The 22502-nt window shown below is 43.0% G+C and overlaps 1 protein-coding gene across 9 annotated transcripts in view; it reads right to left on the reverse strand.

The window, feature by feature from the left end:
* Positions 1–584: 584 nt before the first annotated feature.
* zbtb38 (zinc finger and BTB domain containing 38) overlaps positions 585–22502 on the reverse strand; it is a 57499-nt gene continuing 35581 nt past the window's right edge. For all 9 annotated transcript variants that reach the window (XM_078410384.1, XM_078410378.1, XM_078410376.1 and 6 more), the window contains one exon: positions 585–5768. In XM_078410384.1, the coding sequence (XP_078266510.1) occupies positions 1641–5768 (4128 nt within the window). In that variant the 3' untranslated portion in view covers positions 585–1640. The remainder of the gene's footprint in view (positions 5769–22502) is intronic.

Consider the following 22502-nt stretch of genomic DNA (forward strand, 5'->3'; position numbering starts at 1 on the left):
GGTCAGGATCGAATCTGGGTCTTTGGCATTGTGAGGCAGCCACCCTGTGCTGTACTCTTGTAATCTAACCATTTCTAATCGGAATTACATTACATGTATGAATTTGATATTCTGAAGGGATTAATCTGATAATAGAATTATACCTGCAATTCTGGAGAATGCAAGAAACAGGTAAGGGACTGCCCATAAGGTGGATTGCCATTTTAGAAATGGCTCTTATTTTTCAAAACAAGAGACAAAATCTCCAAAGATCCTTTTCCTCCATAGATGTTGACTGATCCGCTGAGTTATTCCAGCACTTGGCTTCCAGCATCTCGCAGTTCCTGTGTCTCCTTTTAAATCTTTCCTATTTGACCAAGACTTTAGTCTTATCTCCTAAATCTGTCTGTTTTCAGGCCCGTGTGAGTCGTGTTTAATACTAGTGATATGTGTCTTTGTTTTTTTTTTTAAAGTTCCATCTCTGTAATCAGCTGCCTGGTCGTTGTGGCATGCAACACATCCTGACGCATCAAGGTAGCGATCAAAGATAAAACAGGGTATGGAAAATGTATCTGAACGCTATACATAGTTCAACAAGTCAAACAGAAAAATGATAGTCTTTAATTTGTTTTATTACATCAAATTAATTCCATCATCTATATCTTGCAGAGATGGGGGGGTTTTTTCCACAGTTTTATCCAAAAGTAACTTTACCCCTCTCCCCACCCAAAAAAAACTTGGCTTGACACAAACTAACTGTGCATTTAGTTACACAAAACATTAACCCAACGGCAGTCACAATAGGTGTACAGGGTGGAATTTCATGTTATTCACAATATGTACAACAGGAAAATCCTGCAAATCTTTGTAACTCTGTGTTCCGGTGAAAAAAAAACCCAAACGCATATGACACTCCAGGAAAGAGCAAGGAACGTAAGTGGTCACTTTTCCTCAAAGATTTAAGTCTCATTTTGTACAAACTAGAAAATAAATTGCAACTCAACTGGATCTTCAACACAACATTTTTTCAATAAACTTTTACTTGTGAATACCGAGTAGCTCACAAATCAATCTATCCTGTTATATATCTTACTGTAACAAAAAGTTATGTACATACATGGAGTCACCATGTATGCATGTGCAGCTGCAGAGTGTAGTATAAGTCTGCATCTGGCTAGGTCATGGTTTCCATGTCGTTTCTTTGCAATATATTCTGGTGTTCAGGAAATCAAATATGCTGGATGTTCGCTACTTCACAATAAAGGTACTTGCTCTTTGTTTCTTCAAAAATTATACACAGTTTGGTTTCTAACCTTTGCCTCATCTTTCACTCTGAGCTTGCCTTTCTGCATATTATCACAATGCAATGAAAATGATATTTGCAATTGCTTTTTGGCTTCAACAAATTTATAGCAATGGACAAAATTGAAGAACTTTGGGAGATTAGAGCATTATAACAAAACAAAAGAATTTTTTTAACTTCAAAAGGAAGCGGCTTGTTTCTCAATTTCAGAAATATTTGACCTTTAAACATCATAATATACTATTGCCCACACTGTGTGACATACAACCACCACTCAGGTAAACATGTTCGTTTTCATGTAACATCCCCACATCGTTCCAGAGTCCCAGGAAACACAAAACTCTCTAGACTGGGCCTTTCACATTGCTTTGTAGACAATCCCCTCCACCTGGCGACTATAAAACATTTCGGAAGAACGTTGATAGAAAGCAAGTCTTTCATCCTCTCCATGGCTACTGTCACACTGATTGTATGAAATATTTGTACAAAGAGGCAGATTTATGTCTAGACTTTGCTGGTGAATTTTCCACATAGTCTCACTGTTTTCTGGTAGCGTTCTTTGCAAGTGACTTGGTCCCACATCGTGGGAACTTGCCCATGGATAAGCAACACAGTCAGTCTTCTGCGGTACAGTCTGTGGCTCAGACTGGCTAATGAATGGCCCGAGTTCCGTACTGAGAGAACAATGAATCTGGTCGACAATTCCAGGTATAGTTGGTGGAGTGGCTTCTTCACCCTCTGTCTCGGCTTTATTTTTGTGTTTGGATTCAGTCATCGTGTTTGCATGTTGGTCACTCTTGCAATTTAACAATCCTTCCGAATCCTCACGAGCAGAATATCTTATTGAGTGCTTTCTCTGGTGCACGCCGAGCGCAGCTGCTGTTTTGCAAATCTTAAAGCACTGGAAACAAACGTGTTCTCTTCCTTCTTGCTGAGCGCATTTTCTTTCCAAATGTTTCTGCTCATGGTTTTTCTTGGTGCTCAGGTAGAGGAAACGTTGCGGGCAAAAGTGGCAGCGGTACCGCTTCTCTCCAGTGTGGATCCGCTCGTGCTTCTTCAGAGTCTCACTCAAAGTGAAGGCCTTGTCACAATGCATACAAACAAACTCTTTCATGCCCACGTGAATGCGTTCATGCTTATGAAGGTTCCCTTGGATGGAAAACCGGCGTCCACAAGTTTCACAGGAGAATGGCTGCTCACCAGTGTGACATCTGAGGTGAGTCTTCAGAGTAGAAGAGTTTGTAAATAACTTTGTGCACAGAGTGCATGAGTAAGGCTTTGTAGTCAAATTCCATTTTAGGTTGCTTTCCATTTCCTCATCGACAGGCTTTATTTTATTATCAAGTCGAATGCTGCTCTCTTGGGATTCATCACTAACAATGTTACTGTGAGTAATTTCTTCAGGGATGTCAACATCCTTTTCTTCAGTTGTACTAGATACAGAATCAGGATGAATTGGGTCCTTAGATCCTCTCTGTTTTTTCCACCTAGACTTCCGCATTTTATGAAACCCTTTAGCTTTCTTTTTTGGCTTGTACGTATAGTACGGTCGCCATAGTTTGTCATTTGAATCATGATCACTCATTTCATCGCACGTTTCTACACCTCCTGTGGGATCTGCAATACTTCCAGCAGGATCTGGAAAACTGGACGACTTCAGGTTTTGATTTCCATCTTCCTCCATTTTGAAACGTTCAACCACTTTATCTTTTTTTGCTACTATCCATTTTGGCTTCCGACCTTTTCGACGGAACAGTTTGGAGTCAGAGATGTGTCTTTGTACAACCGCTTTGTCCCCAATTTTCACTGTAATTTGGCAAAGAGGAGCCATCTGGTTGTCTCTGGAGGTTCCTGGGCAGGCAGGTTTCGCAATGTAGGTTTCTGTACGGCTTCCCCCCGAGAAACCACTTGAACGGTTCTTGTGCATAGCCCCAGGTCCTGCCAGTTGTCTACTTCCCTCTGCTGTTTCTATTGCCTTCGTATGGCCACTTTTATTCTGCGTTTTAACACCATCTTTCGTTGTGCTTTTCCTTGTTTTTGCATCTGAGGAGTCACTACTCATATTGGTTTTTGGGCACGTCCGATAACCATCGCTACCAAGCTCTGTCCCACCACTATATGTAATGACAGAAGAAAATGCATTTCCATGCTTGATAACCGATGAAACCCTATTGCTATGCATTATAACAGAGGGGGCTGTATGCCCATAATTAATAACAGAGAGACCTGCTGTATTTACATCAGTAGCCAAGCCTTGTGGTCCATTATCAATACAACGTTTACTGCTACAATTAGCTTCATCTTCTGTTGAAGTCCAAGCAGGCGAGGAATCATTGAATTGGCAGCCATTTTCTCCAGTCAGGCGAGGTCGTTGTTCTTCATCACCTGGCCCATCCTGAGTTGATGTAAACTGAAGCGACTGTTCTGAAGGAATGGTCTCTGAAGAGATCAAGTTGTCTTGCAAATTCTCTGAAGTAGATGATGGATTGGTAATCGAAAGGTTACCGAGGCCAACAGGTGCCATATTTACATCATTTGAAGAAACTCCAGAAACTTGATTTCTGTTGAACTTATTTGGACAAGATCGAGTGTAGGTTTTGTACGGTCTCTTTTGTAGCTTCATAGGTAGAAGCCTGTACAGTTTGAATGGATACATCTTGGCTCTGTATCCCACATTGGCCATCTTCTTATTCGTGGGAAGACCTGGGTCAATGCCATGAAACGATTTCTGATGCGTTTTCAAAGTATAGTAGGTCATAAAGGTGTCCAAACAAAAGATGCATTGATACCGCCTCTCACCTGTATGCCATATTTCATGTTTGGTACGATATTCGGCTAATGCAAATACTTTATTGCAGTAGTGGCAGGGATAGCTTCTCCTCCATGAATGTACATTGGCGTGTCTCTTCAAGCTGGAGAGAGTCACATAGGAGCGCTTGCAAACACTGCAGAAATACAGAATGTGCCCCTCAACAACCTTGACAAAATGTTCTGGGTCTGGTGAGCAGCTGCCTCGTCTTGACCGTACCAAATTTATTGTGCGCTTGTTGGTATTCTCTGGTTCTGAAGCACAAGAAGACATATTTAGATCTTCCTCACTTCTTGCAACTTCATTGTCACTGGAAAAGTTCTCCACGTGCTCCTCTGTAGAATCAGAGTCAGGCGGAACCGTTCCGGGCCCTCTGCAAATATGCTCGTGTGTCTGGAGCCTCTTGAGGTGAACAAATGGTTTACCACAGTGTCTGCAAGACAGGGGCTTTTCTAACAGGGTTGTGTGGATCTGGGAATGGACATTCAATGAAACTCGAGTGCTAAAAGATCGCGGGCAATACATACAGCTGTAGGCAGCTTGACTTTCCTTTTCCGGCATAGTTTCAGACCAAACAGTATTAGGCACTGATTTAGTCACGTTTTCCCTCGCAGGGGGACATTTCTCTGCAGCAGTAACTCCACTGGTAGTTTCCTGTGTATTCAAGGTGGGCTCATTTAATGGATTAGTAAGTGGCAATTCACTTGTGGGTGGTAGTGCATTCAAATTAAACCGTAGAACCTTAAAGTCAGTTGAACTAGTGGCATGAAGTAGTTGATTTGTCTTGCAAAGTTGGTCTACTGGATGACCGTCCTGCCCAGCTCCAGTGCTAGCAGCATCACAACCATCGCTGTATAAAGGCTTTTCCTTTTCTTCTGAAGGTTCTTGAAGACCAGAGTGCCCACCATTTTGCTGATCCTTTCTGGAGGAGAACACGGCGTAGGAATGTTCAGCGAAGGTCTGAGCAGGCTTCTGCTGTGCTCTATTTGTATCGTGGGGAGCACATACCATGGACAGCTTATCAGATCCTGTGGCCTTTTTGTTGCCATTGGCAGTCAAGTCAAGTGGAAAATACAAGTCGCTGCCATCCTGCAAGTTGAAAATGGAAAATGCATTTGTGATTCGGGGCCCATTAATAGAAGGGAAATCTTCACAGCTTTTGTCGCAAAGAGAACTGGAGGCCTCGGCTTTCAGGTTGTGAAAACCTGCTGACAGGGAGAGGGAAGAGGCAGGAGAAAGTGATCGAGTTGAATTGGGTGATGAGCTGTAGAGAGCATCCACAGGCCCAATGTGTTGCTGAGAGAAAGGCGCCAGATTTTCCAGAAATGAAATCCCCAGTCGTTTTCCACCATCCACAAGATCTTTTGCTCGCTCACACCCTCTGACCACCACCTTCGCACTGTAGATGAAATGCAATATTTCTGCAAACACATCTGCCTTGAAGTCAGGCAGTTCAAGGATATGGCCGACCAACCACAACTCATGGCTTGAAAATAGGTTCTTAAAGTAAGTGCTGGAAGCTGCCAATACATTTTTGTGGGCTTTAAATTTGGTGTCTTCCACGACAATGGTGACATCGCAGAATACACCTTTGGTGCGTTGTTCATTCAAACAACCAAGGACAGTCTGGCTGTGGGAGTTGTCCATAATATCAGTACTTGATGGCATGACAGTCATCTGAAAGGAAAATAAACGAATTCAGTCAGTATTAGAAAGTGAATCCATTCTATCAAAGCGTACATTAACAGATTCATCCATCAAAAGATGCTGCCTGACCAATGAGTTACTCCAGCACTTTGTGTTCTACATGAGATTCCAGCATCTGAATAAGGGCCCCAATCAGAAACATCATCTATCCATGTTCTCTAGGGATGCCTCGTCTCTGGGGACATTTTGGGTCGGGACTCTTCTTCAGATGCTGGAATCTTGAGTTGACGCTTTGAGTTATTCCAGCACTGTGCCTTTTTTTTTGTAAACTAGATCTGCAGTTCCTTGTTCCTACTTCCAGTAGCTGCAGTTCCTGGTATCTATAAAGATCCATCCTAATTGTATATTAGTAAAAACAAATGCCTGCTATCCATTGATGTTAAAATTCCAGGTGCGGTGCTACACTGTTGCTTTTCTCGGTCTCATTATTAAAGTTGCTACATTTTCAGAGGCAGACTGCTTGTCCACAATAGTTTGAGCTATAAAAAATTACACTCATAACTCATAGGTAAACATAATAGAAATCTACTTGCACTTTGCTTTAGTTGGAGGTTCAGACCATTTTCTTCAGCACAGCTGATACGGGTGTGGACAAAAAGCTGCCTTGACATTCCACTACACCAGCTATTAATTTCAAGCTAATAAAGCTGAATATCACTGGATGTGGGTATAACAGCATCTAAGACAATGTTATTTGCATTGCACTACATTTAAAATCGTCCCAAGATTTAAGACAACCCATAGAAAAAATGGGGCTACAGTCAGAACATTGTTTTTCATTACTAGATGATCTTTTAAGCAAATCTTAGACTGAAGATTTCGACTTTAGAGATGCATTGCGGAAGCAGGCTCTTTGGCCCACTGAGTCCACACCGACCAGTGATCACCAGCACTATCCTACACACGAGGGACAATATACAATTTTACCAAAGCGAATTAACCTACTAACCTGTACGTCTTTGGAGTGTGGGAGGAAACTGGAGCACCCAGAGAAAACCCACAGGGACAACGTATAAACCGATGGCTCATATTCACAAAATGCTGGAGTAACTCAGCAGGTCAGGCAGCATCTCAGGAGAGAAGGAATGGGTGACGTTTCGGGTCGAGACCCTTCCTCAGACTGATGTCAGGGGGGCGGGACAAAGGAAGGATATAGGTGGAGACAGGAAGATAGAGGGAGAACTGGGAAGGGGGAGGGGAAGAGAGGGACAGAATAACTATCTAAAGTTGGAGAAGTCAATGTTCATACCGCTGAGCTGCAAGCTGCCCAAGCGAAATACGAGGTGCTGGGCCTCACTGTGGCACTGGAGGAGGCACATGACAGAAAGGTCAGACTGGGAGTGGGAGGGGGAGTTGAAGTGCTCAGCCACCGGGAGATCAGGTTGGTTAAGGCGGACTGAGCGAAGGTGTTGAGCGAAACGATCGCCGAGCCTGCATTTGGTTTCGCCGATGTAGAGAAGTTGACAGCGGATACAATAGATGAGGTTGGAGGAGGTGCAGGTGCAGGTGAGCCTCTGTCTCACCTGGAAAGACTGTTTGGGTCCTTGGATGGAGTTGAGGGGGGAGGTAAAGGGACAGGTGTTGCATCTCGTGCGGTTGCAGGGGAAAGTGCCCGGGGATGGGGTGGTTTTGGTAGGAAGGGACGAGTGGACCAGGGAGTTACGGAGGGAACTGTCTCTGCGGAACGCAGAAAGGAGAGGAGATGGGAAGATGTGGCCAGTAGTGGGGTCCTGTTGGAGGTGAAGGAAATGTTGGCGGATGATTTGTTGGATACGCTGGCTGATGGGGTGGAAGGTGAGAACGAGCGGGATTCTGTCCTTGTTACGAATGGCCGAAGGGGTGCAAGAGTGGAGGTGCGGGATATAGAAGAGGCCCTAGTGAGAGCCTCATCTATAATGGGAGAGGGGAAGCCCCATTTCCTGAAGAATGAGGACATCTCTGATGCCCTAGTGTGAAACACCTCATCCCGGGCGCAGATGCAGCGTATACGGAGGAATTGGGAGTAGGGGATAGACTTTTTGCAGGAGACCGGGTGGGAAGAAGTGTCGTCCAGATAGCTGTGCGAGTCAGTGGGTTTATAGTAGATGTCAGTCACTAGTCTGTCTCCTGTGATGGAGATGGTGAGGTCCAGAAACGGTAGGGAGATGTCGGAGACAGTCCAAGTATATTTAAGAGCAGGATGGAAATTGGTAGTGAAGTGCACCTCATATTTCGCTTGGGCAACTTGCAGCCCAGCGATATGAACACTGACTTCTCGAACTTCAGATAGTTCCTCTGTCCCTCTCTTCCCCTCCCCCTTCCCCCTCTATCTTCCTGTCTCCACCTATATCCTTCCTTTGTTCCGCCTCCTCTGACATCAGTCTGAAGGGTCTCGGCCCGAAACGTCACCCATTCCTTCTCTCCTGAGATGCTGCCTGACCTGCTGAGTTACTCCAGCATTTTGTGAATAAATACCTTCGATTTGTACCAGCATCTGCAGTTATTTTCCCACACAACCGATGGCTCGTCATATGTTAACACAACTATCACATTCAAATATTTCTCCTCTCACCTTAAATCTATATTCTCAAGTTTTAGACTCCTTTGCACTTGGTAAGAGATTGATCATCCACCTTATCTACACCCCTCGTGATTTTACATATCTCCATAGGATGACCCCTCAAGCTCCTACACTCCAGGGAAAGAAAGTCCCAGCCTGTCTAGTCTCTCCTTGTGACTCAAGCCCTCCTGTCCTGGTAACATCCAGGTTAATCTTTTCTGCACCTTTCCTAGCTTAATTTCCTTTCTCTAGCTGGATGACCAGAATCACGCACACAACTCCAAGTAGTGGTAACACCAACATCTTGTACAGTTATAACATGACGTCCTAATTCCTGTACTCAATGCACTGACCAAGGGAGGCAGACGTGCCAAATACATGCATCACCACCGTGTCTACTTGTGTTGCAACCTTCAGGGAACTGAAAGTGTGGAACACTGCCAACAGCTCAGCAGTCACCCTGGGAAGGGAGAGAAAATGGTTCACCATCTTGGCCTCCAATGTCTTGGCCTCCACAGCCATCTGTGGCAATGAATTCCACAGATTCACCACCCTCTGCCTAAAGAAATGCCTCCTTATCTCCCTTCTAAAGGGATGTCCTTTTATTCTGAGGATGTGCCCCCTGATTCATGACTCTCCATTATGGAAACATCCTTTCCAAGTCCACTCCATCTAAGCATTTCATTATCCTGAGTAGGTTTCTGAGATTCCCCCCTCATCCTTCTAAGCTCCACAAGTACAGGACTAGAGCCATCAAACACTCCTGATACGTTAACCCAATCATCCCCGGGATCATTCTCATAAACCACCTCTGGACTCTCCAACGCCAGCACATCCTTCCTCAGATATGGGGTCCAAAACTACTCACAATACTCCAAATGTGGCCTCACCAGTGCTTTATAAAGTTTCAGCATTGCACCCTTGCTTATCTCATGGGATCTAGTGGGATCCATAATACTCATGCTGTTAATTGAATCAGACATTTAAAAAGTTTAAATGGTTTTTTTTTAAACTGCAGTAATTTAATTGACAAATTCAAAATAAAGAAAGATTATTTGGCACACAGAGGCTCTTGCCCAGAGTAGTTGAATTCAGAACGAGAGGACATTATTTTAGGATAAAGGTGAAAAGATTTAATAGGAATCTGAGGGGCAACTTTTTCCACACAAAGTGTGGTGAGTATATGGAACGAGCTGCCAGAGGAGGTAGGTGAGGCAGGGACCATTGCATCGTTAAAGAAACATTTAGACAGTTACATGGATAGGACAGGTTTAGAGGGATATGGACCAAACACAGGCAGGTGGGACTAGTGCAGATGGGACATGTTGATCAGTATGGACAAGTTAGGCCAAAGGGCCTGTTTCCATGGTGTATGAATCTATGATTCTAAACAAAAAACTTAACCAGATCCTAAAAGGTCATTAGTCCCAGTTAACTGAAGGGTTAATTGTCGGTACACCAGCTTCGAACACGTCCCCAACTTCTGCTTATGTGCACAAGTAGAAGAGGTGTTGAGTATCAGAGGACAGACGTTGTGCAATAATTGTGGGCAGGATTGAGCTGTGATGTGCAATAACAGTGTGGTTATTACTGCACTTCTAAAAAAATAATGAAAAAGAGATGAATTCTCAAGCCCATGCCGCAATACAAAATTGGTCATAACTATTATTCAGACCAATTTTAAAGTTGCTCTTGGATCAGCTTGACAGTCATGTGAATATTAAATATGTGTTGGTTTTCTTGAGGCAGAATGAATGTGGAAGATGGAGAGAAGGAAGGGGTGGGGGAAATTAATTACTTTGGTTGCTGTCTGGGAATGAACACATCTAAAAAAAAATCAAGCCCGAACCTTGCGGCACTCCACTCGCCACTGCCTGCCATTCTGAAAGGGACCCGTTTATTCCTACTCTTTGCTTCCTGTCTGCCAACCAATCCATGTCAATCCCCTACCCCCAATTCCAAGTGCTCTAATGTTGCTCCCCAATCTCCCATGTGGGACCTTATCAAAGGCTTTCTGAAAGTCTAGATACACTACATCCATTTTACTTGTTACATCCTCAAACTTTTTTGTTTTTTTTCTTCATTTTTCATTTCAATCCATGTTAATGTGTATCATAAATGTGAAAGCAGTCATAAAAATGACGAAATCTAACAGAGGGCAGCTGCTGACTGGATATGTAGATGGAGCATCTTTCAATTGTTATCTCAGAGTTTGAAAAATGATTTCTCTGAAGCAAGAAATAAACCAAGCAATGCTTTTAATTGAGTTTTGAATATCCTGTCAACACTTTTTTCTGAAAGCTTCCTTGATTTAAAGCGAGATGATGTAAAGAAACCAGAATTTAGTTTGGTATCTTTATGAAATAGAATGGTATGAACCGTATGGAGGGCTATTATCAGAAATAGACAGTCATAGATTCATGCAGGTATTTCTGTAAACCATGTCCTTTTCTATACTAACCCCTTTAGACTTTACTTTCAACCTTAGAGATACAGCATGGAAACAGGTCCTATGGTCCACCGAGTCCATGCCAACCAGCGATCACACCTTACACTCACACTATCTTAAACACCAAGGACAATTTACAATTTTACCAAAGCCAATTAACCTACAAACCTGTACATCTTTGGAGTGTGGGGGGAAACGGGAGCACCCGGAGAAACCCCACGTGGTCACAGGGAGAACGTACAAACTCTGTACAGGCAACACCCGTAGTTAATATTGAGCTCGGGTCTCTGGCGCTGTAAGAAGGTATGAGACAGGGGAAAGCTGAAAAATGAGGATGAGAGATGGGGTTCCAAGGGCCAACGCCCCTGTCGGGGGTGAAAGGGGGGCCCTTTAAGCAGAATAGTTTTGATAATTATACCTTGAAATGACACCATCTTGCTTGTTTACCCTTAATTTATCCTGTTTTTTAAAAATTATAACTTACAATAACACATTTTACCTGATTGAGTCAGGTTAAAAAAAAAAAGAACATTGTAGTGTCTATGACATACAGACTCTTGAATGCTTTTGTTTTGCAACTAAGATAGTTCTTATATTTTCACACCATAACAAGTCAACTTAAGCAGGCTATATATTTGATGGATGCAATGGATTTCCATTATCTTTCATGGGTTTGCCAAGTCTTGATACAGACTCCCCTTTTTGTGCAACATGTGCTTCTAACATAAGCTCACTTACCTTTTATTTCTGATATTGATGAATGAGAACCAGCTGCATGGATAGCGCTAATAAATTTGTACTGTCAGCTCTGCGGAGTCCGGCTGGATGGAGAGCGCACATACCAAGGCCATACAGTGACAGTACGAGCGTTGTGTACGTGTACGTAACTCTGTGCTCCCCTACCCAGGTACAGTGGGCCGAGTCATAGGTAGAACTCTATGGCCCGCGCCCGCACACCATTAAAATCGACTACGCGGTCCAGCCAGTGGCACAGCGTTGTTCGAGGGAGTGTTCCGCGGGGATAATTACCCGTTAGTGTTATTACATAGCAAAAAAACAGATTTAAAGTGCGGTTCTCTGAAATACTCCAGCACTAAAACGTCCCAAACAAAACACACAACTAGATAGCCAGTTGAACAGATGCTCGCATAAAGGAAAGATTTACAAGGGGGGAGAATGGAGCCGGGGAAGTACTTTAATACATAGACACATCAAAACAAAGTACTGGAGCTCAATATAAAAGAAAATTAAAATGCATCCCTTCTATGTGTTTACATTAAAGTGGATGGGGACATATCTACAATGTCAACTCTCAAGGTCTTGAGAGCCCTTCAAAGACACATCAAAACAAAGTACTTCCCCCCACCCATTCAGCTGTGGGGGGAATTTGTGGAGGGTATTTCCATGCCCATTTCCCTTACAGAAGGTTAATTGGTTTCTGTAAATTGCCCCTAGTGAGTGTAGGATTCAAATAGTCGTCGGCACGGACTCGGTGGGCCGAAGGGCCTGTTCAACGCTGTATCTCTAAACTAAACCAAAACCAAAACCATTACAGTGCTTTCTGTGTGGAGTTTACCCACTCACTTTGAGATCTCTGGGGTTACCCTGGGCAATCTAGCTTCCCCCTATATCACAGGGAAGTGATGGTGGGGCGAATGGCCACACTAGCCAAGGTTAATAGCAGGGAAACCAAGAGGGCAGGTGATAGGCACAAGAGATAATAAGTCGGTGAAGTTTAGGGAGAGTCCATTGTTATTGCTCACGGGGAGCAGTGTGGACCCGATGGGCCAAATGGCCTCGTGTACGGTAACAAGCAACAAATACAAATTTGCATTACAAAGTACTTGTGGGAAACGTTAGCACACTCGGTGACACAGCTGCAAATTCTTAAAGAGCATTGAAACAATGTAATCGTCCATAGAGAGAGAGAAAAAAAAATCAGTGCTTTGGTACAACATGCAAACATTTAAGAATATTCCTTTGCAGGTTAAATGTATTCATTTTGAAATGCGATTAAAAGTTCCTACATGTGAAAAGCTTGTAATTGGAGATATATTTAACAAGGAGATAAAGTGTTATATATGTGAACTTTCCACGCACGTACAAAACTGGGAATTTTACCAATGGTGATTGTAAAGGGCAGGGTAGGAAAATGTGCCACCAGTCACGATTGATCGGCCACTGCATACCTAGCATCCCACCCCTCCCTCGCTCACTGTCTCGCGGAAAGCCATTTACAGCGGAGACTTAGACAATTTTATTCATTCCCTTTGCCGAATTTCTAAATCCGCAGATAAATCTCATGTACGTGTAAGGCAGCAACTCTACTGTGCTGCCCCAAAATTGTTCATTTACCAGCAATGGGTCCTTGGCAATTCAAGCGAATTCTATACTTAAGCCACTACGCACACACGCAAATAGTCTTCAACTCAGCCATAATAGATCCAATTACACATATGAACCCATATGTTTCATTTCATATCATATCATATCATATATATACAGTGCGGAAACAGGCCTTTTCGGCCCACCAAGTCCGCGCCGCTCAGCGATCCCCGCATACTAACACTATTAACACTATCCTACACACTAGGGACAATTTTTACATTTACCCAGCCAATTTACCTACATACCTGTACGTCCTTCAACAATCCATGTTAATTGTTCTTTGATCTCAGGAAACCATCATTCCCTTTTTACACAGGTTTATGTGGTCGAATAGGCCACAACTATAAATTCAAAGGAGGTTCTGGTGACTTCTCCTCCTGTTATGGCACGTCCCAGTAGTTCTCCTAAAAAGTGATATTTGCATCCTTGAGAAACCTTGCATTGTAGCAAATTGTGTTACAAAAACACAATTAGGTCACCAGGTCATCATTTTGTTTCAATCATTTGGTCTACAATTGCTTTGGTTCTGAACATTATTGATTTTTTTTTTACATGTGTTCATTCCAACCAAAGTAATTAATTTCTGCCACTCTCTCCTTCTCTACATCTTCCACATTCATTCTGCCTCAAGAAAAACACATTTATCGGCAAATGGGCAAATAAACATAGGTATTATTTTTCAATCCTGTAGGGTGGGGAGAGATAACTCTTTAGTCCCTAACTATGGGAAAAGCATTTTCCCCATAGTTAGGGACTAAAGAGTTATCTTTATGGAGAAAATGCTTTTCCCCATAAAGATAACTCTTTAGTCCTCCGATTAAAAAATTTGATGTTGAAGAAGTAGGTATTTTTTTGCTCTATGGTCCCACTTGTTACACCCCTACTCACATGACAACTCATTACAATGACTATGAAATGGTTTCATTTCTTTAACCCGGCATGAGTCAAGTCTGTCAATTCTTTTAACATCTGTTCACTTACCCTTTAAAGCACCAATTTTTTTTCTGGGTCTGATTGTAATTTCAGAGGTAGTCAGTAGGAAATGCATGTAAACCGCATTTAACACATTTTCCCTTCCAACAGAGTTTTCATGCAGTTGCTTTTGAAACATTTGCAGTGGCATTCTGTTTGGAACCACTGTATTCTGTTGCACAGTGGCACTGTGGTAGAGGTATTGTCCAGCTTGGCATTTTTGACACTATGATAGTAGACATCATTGATTTTGGACTTGATATGACTCCTAAATGGTTTATGAATTTGCCAAGTAAAAATAATGTAATTTATTGACTCTCAATACTATTTGGAAAGTGTTCTTCTCAATTTTAAACTCTCACCAGGAGCAAGCACAAAGTGAAAGTAAGAGGTTTCATTTGCCCATAAACACCATATCCTGATGGATCACTTGCTTATTTCAACTAATACATTGTTAATAAACAAGAGTTGAACTGTTCTTATCGGTCAGTGCATTAATCGCACACACTTAGTCATTCCTTATTCCTATCCTCTTTACAATGGTTAGCTCTATATTATAACCACTCTGGACAAAACTGTGCATAATACTGTACTACCTGCTTTATCTCTGGTGTATCTTTAGACAAGCAGATTGCGGATGGCTTTCATTCTACACTGGCAGGAGGCCATTGGCATTAGACTTCAAGGCAAGATACTATATTTTATGTTACAAAATGCACACAATCGGTTTGCTTTCACTTCACTTTATACTTATGTAATCTCAAGAACACTTCCTTCAAAACCAGAACTTTTTCTTCTCTGTGCTTGTGGTAATCAACAGACCATCTTGATTGCACAAGCAATGATTCATTCCTTGCCAGATCCCATCTGCAGCGACCTGCAAAACTCTGGTCAAATTCTCAACACCACGGGGGTTTTTTCATGTAGGAGTAAACATGTGTGTGAGTGTTGATGGTCAAGTACTGGGAACAGTCTTTATCAATATTCAATAGACATGAGAGGGGTATAATCTTTGTGTAAAAGTCTCAAGTGGAGGGAAATAGATACTGATCCTCACATACAGCTTGATCTCTACAGTCTTCGTAAAGCCAAACAATTTTGTCTACCTTTCCCACGATCATTATTGTCACATCTCGTGTAGGGCAAGTTTCTCAGGCAACCATTATGTTATTGCCTATCTAATTCCATCTCGACCTGATTCTTTGGAGAATGTGATTAGGCTGGGTTTAGGGCAGTTCAGCTTTGTATCAGCCCTGATGCAAAATGTATGGATTGTATTCTGTTTTGCAAGTAGAGCCCTCTTCACAGGGCCACCTCCAGGCTCTTGTGCTCCATCCCCTGCTCTACTCACTTTATATCCATGACTGCGTAGCCAGACACAGTTACAACCCCATCTTTAAATTTGCCGAAGACGCCACTGTTATTGGACGAATTACAGGTAATGATGAGCATAGGAGAGAGATCGATCTTCTGATTGAATGGTGCCAAAACAACAACATTGCTCTCAACGTCAGTATAACCAAGGAGCTGATTGTTGACTTTAGAAGAGGAAGGCCGAGGATCCACAAACCTATCTTCATTGACAGAGAGGCAACAACTTGATCCTGAGAGTGCGTATCTCTGCAGATCTGTTCTGAGCCCTGCACATTCATGCAATCATAAAGAAAGCCCACCACGGTAGCGCAGCGGTAGAGTTGCTGCTTTACAGCAAATGCAGCGCCGGAGACTCAGGTTCGATCCTGACTACGGGTGCTGCACTGTAAGGAGTTTGTACGTTCTCCCCGTGACCTGCGTGGGTTTTCTCCGAGATCTTCGGTTTCCTCCCACACTCCAAAGACGTACAGGTATGTAGGTTAATTGGCTGGGTAAATGTAAAAATTGTCCCTAGTGGGTGTAGGATAGTGTTAATGTACGGGGATCACTGGGCGGCACGGACTTGGAGGGCCGAAAAGGCCTGTTTCCGGCTGTATATATATGATGATGATGAAGTCTTTAACTTCCTTTGCAGATTGAGGAGACTACATGTTGACAACTTCTACAGGTGCACAGTAGGCAGCATGTTGACTGATTGCATCACGGCCTGGTTCAGCAACTCAGACGGCCAGGAACAAAGGGGATTACAAAGAGTGGGCACTGCCCGGGCCATCACCGTGACTCCCCTCCCCACCAACTAAAGTATTTATAGGAGGCGCTGCCACAAAAAGCTGCCTGCAGCATCAAGTACCCACACCAAGCTGGCCACACTCTCATTTTCCTCCTGCCTTTGGTAAGAAGGTACAAGAATTTGAAAACTGTGACCTCCAGATTCAGGAACAGTTTGTTCCCAACAACCATCAGGCTCCTGTACACCGCAAACACCAACTAAGCTACAAACTACTTTGGTTGCAATTGGTACTTCGGCTCTGGTCTTGCACTAATATTGAGGTTATATTTTAATTTATTGAACTTCCTTTTGTTCATTATGTTATCTATGAATACTATGTTCACAGACCTGTTATCCTGCTGCAAGTAAGAATTTCATTGTTCCCTTTTTGGTGCACATGACAATTAAACACTCTGGACTCTAGCAGTTTTCAAATATAATCATACCGATCTGACATTGTGTCCAACTTGAAAGCAACAGTGTTGACACTTAATTCGATTGAGCTGAAGTTGCTGCAGCCAGACTGCAGACAGTGGCCAAAGTTCTGAGCCAGTTATCTCAGTGGAGTTGAAATCAGGCCAGCCATCCAAGAATCAAAACCCTGTGATTAATTCTCCATAATATATTACAAATAGTAAAGTTATAATGCTTGACCACCAATGCTTGACTATATAAATGCAAGTTCTACTCATCCCAGTGATCAGCTCAGCCCATGGTTCCCTTATACATCACAACCCAACTCACTAAACAAAGTTAAATTGTCCTAAGGTAAGACACAAGACGCTGGAGTACGTCAGCGTGTCAGGCAGCATCACTGGAGAACATGGATAGGTGACGTTTCGGGCTAGGACCCTTCTTCAGACTGATCCTGACCCAAAACGTCACCTGTCCGTGTTCTCCAGAGATGCTGCCTGACCCGCTGGGTTACTCCAGTATTTTGTGTCTTTCATTGGTAAACCAGCATCTGAAGTTCCTTGTTTCTACGTCTTAAATTGCCTTAAATTTGGCCCATTTTGTATTGAATTGTATTTTATTGTAATTAATTTATTAGCCAAGTATGTAAAAACATACAAGGAATTTGATTTGCCATACAGTCATCCAAAAAAGCAGCAAGTCACACAACTACATAATAATGAACATAAACATCCACCACTGTGATGGAAGGCAATAACGTATTATATTCTTCCCTCCTTTTCTCCCGCAGTCGGGGCAGTCAAACAATCTGCAGTCGGGGCAGTCAAACAATCCGCAGTCGGGGCAGTCAAACAATCCGCAGTCGGGGCGGCCGAAGCTCCTGTGGTTGGAGCTCCCAAAGTCGATCCCTAACCAAGGGACCGCAAGCTCCACGATGTTAAGTCCGCAGGCTCTCATGGTTGGAGCTCCCGAAGTTGATCCCCAGCAAAGGGACCGCCAGCTCCACGACGTTAGGCCGCAGTGCGGACGGAGATATGATAACGAAAAAGTCGCATCTCTGTTGAGGAAAGAGATTTTAAAAAGTTTCCCCCTCTCCCCCCACATAATACAAAACTAAAGATACACGAAAAGATACATTTAACAACAGACTAAAAACAACAAAAGAAGAAAAGGACAAGACAGACTGTTGGCGAGGCTGCCAGCGTGCGCCATTTTCTCAATAAGATCATTCACAATAAGTGCAGGAGTCGTCTGCTGCTTTTTATTAGTGGGTGTCTGATTTGACCTTGCTTCAGTTCCATTTTGTTTGCTTGCTGTCCAAAGTTTTCAACTTTCCAATGGCACAAAAAATCATCATTTTCAGCCTAAACTACTCAATGTTTCAGGCGTCACAACTCACTTGGGTAGAGATTTCCAAAGATTACAATCCTCATCATGGAGCTCCTTCTAGATCCAGGGTTGCAATTACAGATCATTCCAAGGAGAAACATTCACTCATCATGATGCCCTCTCCCAATAAAATATCATTGACCCACGCTTAGCAACATTTTACACTTTGATTTAATTTATCCTTATATCATTGAACATTACAATTGATAACGTTTGATAACTTGTCAATCGTTTTGATACCTGAAATGTCTCAGAAAGCATTACGTTGCTGTGTCATTAGTATAAAATGTCCCTATAAAACCTCCCTATGATATCATGGAAAACAGTCTCAGCAAATTAATTACTCTCGTCAAGAATCCTTGAATTCAATTTAAAATGAGCAGGTTTCAAAAAAGCACTCAGAAAATTTGGTCACGGCTTACAGATAACCCGTTTTAACCTGTCACCTTGTGTTTCACTGAGCTCAGAGCCTCAGGTGTATGGTTTTCAATCATAGTAATATCCTTCCAAAGTATAACACGCCTCTAGCTGTCAGCTGGCTGACAAGTCTTTCCCCATTAAAAGTTTTTCTTGTTATATTGCTTGCTACAATGATGGATAACATCCTCGCTGACAATATTATCGCACTGGGCACTCCATTAGCACAAATGCCTGTGAACCCTCTCTGGAATAAAGTTTTCAGTTTAATGATGCTCTCTGCTAACAGAAACCTGCTTAAATGCCTCGAATGGCTTGGAGCAGCATTAATCAGCATGTCAATGCACTGGTTGCAAATTGAAAATCTGCCCGTTTGCTGCAGCTACTGATGTTGGCATAGATAGTTCCAGTTTCCAATTGTCCTGAATAAAACATTAATGTTATAAAGTCCTCCTTTCTGTCATCGTTTTGAATTGCCTCTAAAATTCCTTTTGCTTCTCAATATAACCTTGGATCTGCAGGGTATCAAATTGTAACTTTTATTCTGGCAATTGAAATCCATGGGTGTTCTAAGTTATCAGTACTTTCACAAGTGATAGATTTGCAATGACATTCACCAACTGGAACAGTGTCACCAGGGTGCGTTCAACTCTGTTCCATGGTCTTGGGCTTTGTAAGACCCTCTGACTGTGGGTTTCAACTCGTCAGTTAACTTAGACTTTAGACTTTACTTTGGACTCAAGATACAGCGCGGAAACAGGTCCCTCAGCCCACCGGGTCCGCGTCGACCAGCGATCACCCTGTACACTAACACTATTCTACACACCGGGAACGATTTTACCAAAGCCAATTAATCTACAAACCTGTACGTCTTTGGAGTGTGGGAGGAAATCGGAACACATGCGGTCACATTGTTGTGGCTAAAATTCTCTGGCATTTTTCAATGCCATTTCAGTAACAGCAAATTCTACTTGCAAGTTTGAGTGCTAGGTTTTATGTGGTTAATATCTCACACCGAGTTTGTTCATCTATCAACCCGGATCCATCAAGTATGATACAATTGAAAATGGCACTAAAATTGCAAAGAAAGGATAAGTTCTACTTAATATCAAACTTCTTTCCATCTCCTTGGTTCAAATTTATAGCTTTCAGCTATTTCTAGCAGCTTCAGATTAAAATAATCTTCCAACTTTTCCAGAATACATTTAATTAAAATATTTCACGTTCCAAGAAGTCTAGGCAGATTGTTATCTACTCTTGGCCCAGTTTCCATCAGGAGTATTGTTTTTTGTTCATCATTCCTTTCCACCCACACGATATAATTTGTTTAGTTTAGTGTAGTTTAGAAACAGTGTGGAAAACAGGCCCTTCAGCCCACCTACTCCGTGCCGACTAGCAATCCCCGCCGCACACGAGCACTATCCTACACACCAAGGACAATTCACCTTTTTACCAAAGCCAATTAATCTACAAACCTGTACGTCTTTGGATGTGTGGAAGGAAACCGGAGCACATGGACAAATCCCAAGCACGACACGGGGAGAACGTACAAACTCCGTACAGCCAGCACCCGTAGTCAGGATCGAACTCGGGTCTCTGACATTGTGAGGCAGCAACTCTACTGCTGCGGCACCCTGCCGCCCAATTAATTTGCTTTAATGAACACACCAATCTATTTAGTTGATCACCAGGATAATTCTTGAGCTTATTCATACATCCCCGAGGCTCCCTATGCAACTAGTCAGGCAGCCACATTGGCTCACTGCCATTCAACAGTGACACAGCTTAACTTGGTGTGTGCAATTTTCCAATGATAAGTCATTGCTGCGAATCATGCCATATGGGCCTGTACACATGAAGACTTTATTCAAAGAAGATTCTATGCAAAGAGCTACAGGAAGCAACTTTGCAAAATCCAGTTTATTTCTATGAATAAACACCTGCCCAGCAAAAGTAATACATATTAAATTGTCAAGCTTCTGCTGCAGATTTGAACAAGATGATCGCAGTATGTCCCCACACATAGACACACAAAGAGTATTGGTCTGTCCACTCAAGGAGCATATGCTTACATTGGAGGTGATTCAGAGAAGGTTCACTGCAATGATACCTGGGAGGAAGGGATTGGTTAGTTTAGTTTAGAGATGCAGCGTGGAAACCGGTCCTTCGGCCCACCGAGTCCGCGCCAACCAAAGATTGTTCGTACACTAGTTCTGTTATCCCAGTTTCACATCCTACACATTCGGGGCAATTTACAGAAGCCAATTAGCCTACAAACCTGTGTAGGAAGGAACTGAAGATGCTAGTTTACACCAAAGATAGACAAAATGCTGGAGTAACTTAGCGGGACAAGCAGCATCTCTGGAGAGATGGAATGGGTGACATTTCGGGTCAAGACGGGTTTGAGAAGAAGGGGCTTGACCCGAAATGACACCCATTCATTCTCCTACCCATTTCTCCCTAGAGATGCTGCCTGTCCCGCTGAGTTATCCCATCGTCTTGTGTTTATCTTAACCTACCAGCAGCATGGTCTTTGGAGTGTGGAAGGAAACCGAGGCAAACTCACACTGTCACAGGGAAAAGGTACAAACTCAGTCAGAGAGCACCTGTAGTCAGTATCAAACCTGGGTCTCTGACGCTGTAAGACAGCAACTTTATTGCTGCGCCACTGTGCCACATTATCTCATCGAGTTATATTGTCTCATGAGAATAATCCAAGCAGATTTTTGGACCATGATTATGACAGTGATAAACAGGCAAGAAAACTGAGGTGAAATTCAGATTAGCCTTGAACTTGCAGAACTATACAGCAGGCTCAATGTGGCCGACTCCTGCTCCTTATTTCTTATGTTCATCAACTAGCTCCGGGAACAGAAACTCAAACGAAGCAAGAGAGAACAAAGAATGCAATTCTATGTTTGAATAGGAAGTTACAATATGCTTCCACAGCCCTTGGGGAGAGGCAGGACCCAGGTCAGCCCACTGGAATGTGTGAGTGGGCGGCAGGTTGTTAGCTGAGAGATAAGGGAAGGGGCTGATGAACAAAAGCAGAACGCCTGCTGCTAAGTATTGCAGTTGTGCTTGTGTTTTACAATCTCTTCAAAATTGTCACATACAGTCCTCTAATGCAAACATTCAGCTTCCATTTTATCTTCCCTGCTCAAAGATAAAAAGCATCTTAAAGCTGCTAGATTTTAGTGACAAGAATGTGTAATATTTTTATTACAGTTTAAAATGTCAATACACCTTGCATTTGTTGTCACTGGCTGAGCTGCTCACTGCTTGTGCAATGGAGCTCTTTCAAAACTCACATTTTTGGTGGGTTATCAATATTCTGCCGGATTATAAAGAACAATTTCAGCCAAACTCAATAATTCCCTTTCTGACCCAGTCTTTTGAGAAAACTGGAGCAGATTTTTGGACCGTGATGAGGATAAAGAGTCAGAAAAATGGAGGCCAAGATCAGATCAGCCTTGAACTATCGGAATCTCAGTGGGCTCAAGGGATTGTTCCCGGAATGGCGGGACTGTCGTATGTTGAAAGGCTGGAGCAATTAGGCTTGTATACACTGGAATTTAGAAGGATGAGGGGGGATCTTATTGAAACATATAAGACAATTAGGGGATTGGACACATTAGAGGCAGGAAACATGTTCCCAATGTTGGGGGAGTCCAGAACAAGGGGCCACAGTTTAAGAATAAGGGGTAGGCCATTTAGAACGGAGATGAGGAAGAACTTTTTCAGTCAGAGAGTGGTGAAGGTGTGGAATTCTCTGCCTCAGAAGGCAGTGGAGGCCAGTTCGTTGGATGCTTTCAAGAGAGAGCTGGATAGAGCTCTTGAGGATAGCGGAGTGAGGGGGTATGGGGAGAAGGCAGGAACGGGGTACTGATTGAGAGCGATCAGCCATGATCGCATTGAATGGCGGTGCTGGCTCGAAGGGCTGAATGGCCTACTCCTGCACCTATTGTCTATTGTCTATTGTCTATTGTGTGG

Source organism: Rhinoraja longicauda, chromosome 13 (genome assembly GCF_053455715.1).
Source record: "Rhinoraja longicauda isolate Sanriku21f chromosome 13, sRhiLon1.1, whole genome shotgun sequence".
In the NCBI taxonomy this organism is placed as follows: domain Eukaryota; kingdom Metazoa; phylum Chordata; class Chondrichthyes; order Rajiformes; family Arhynchobatidae; genus Rhinoraja; species Rhinoraja longicauda.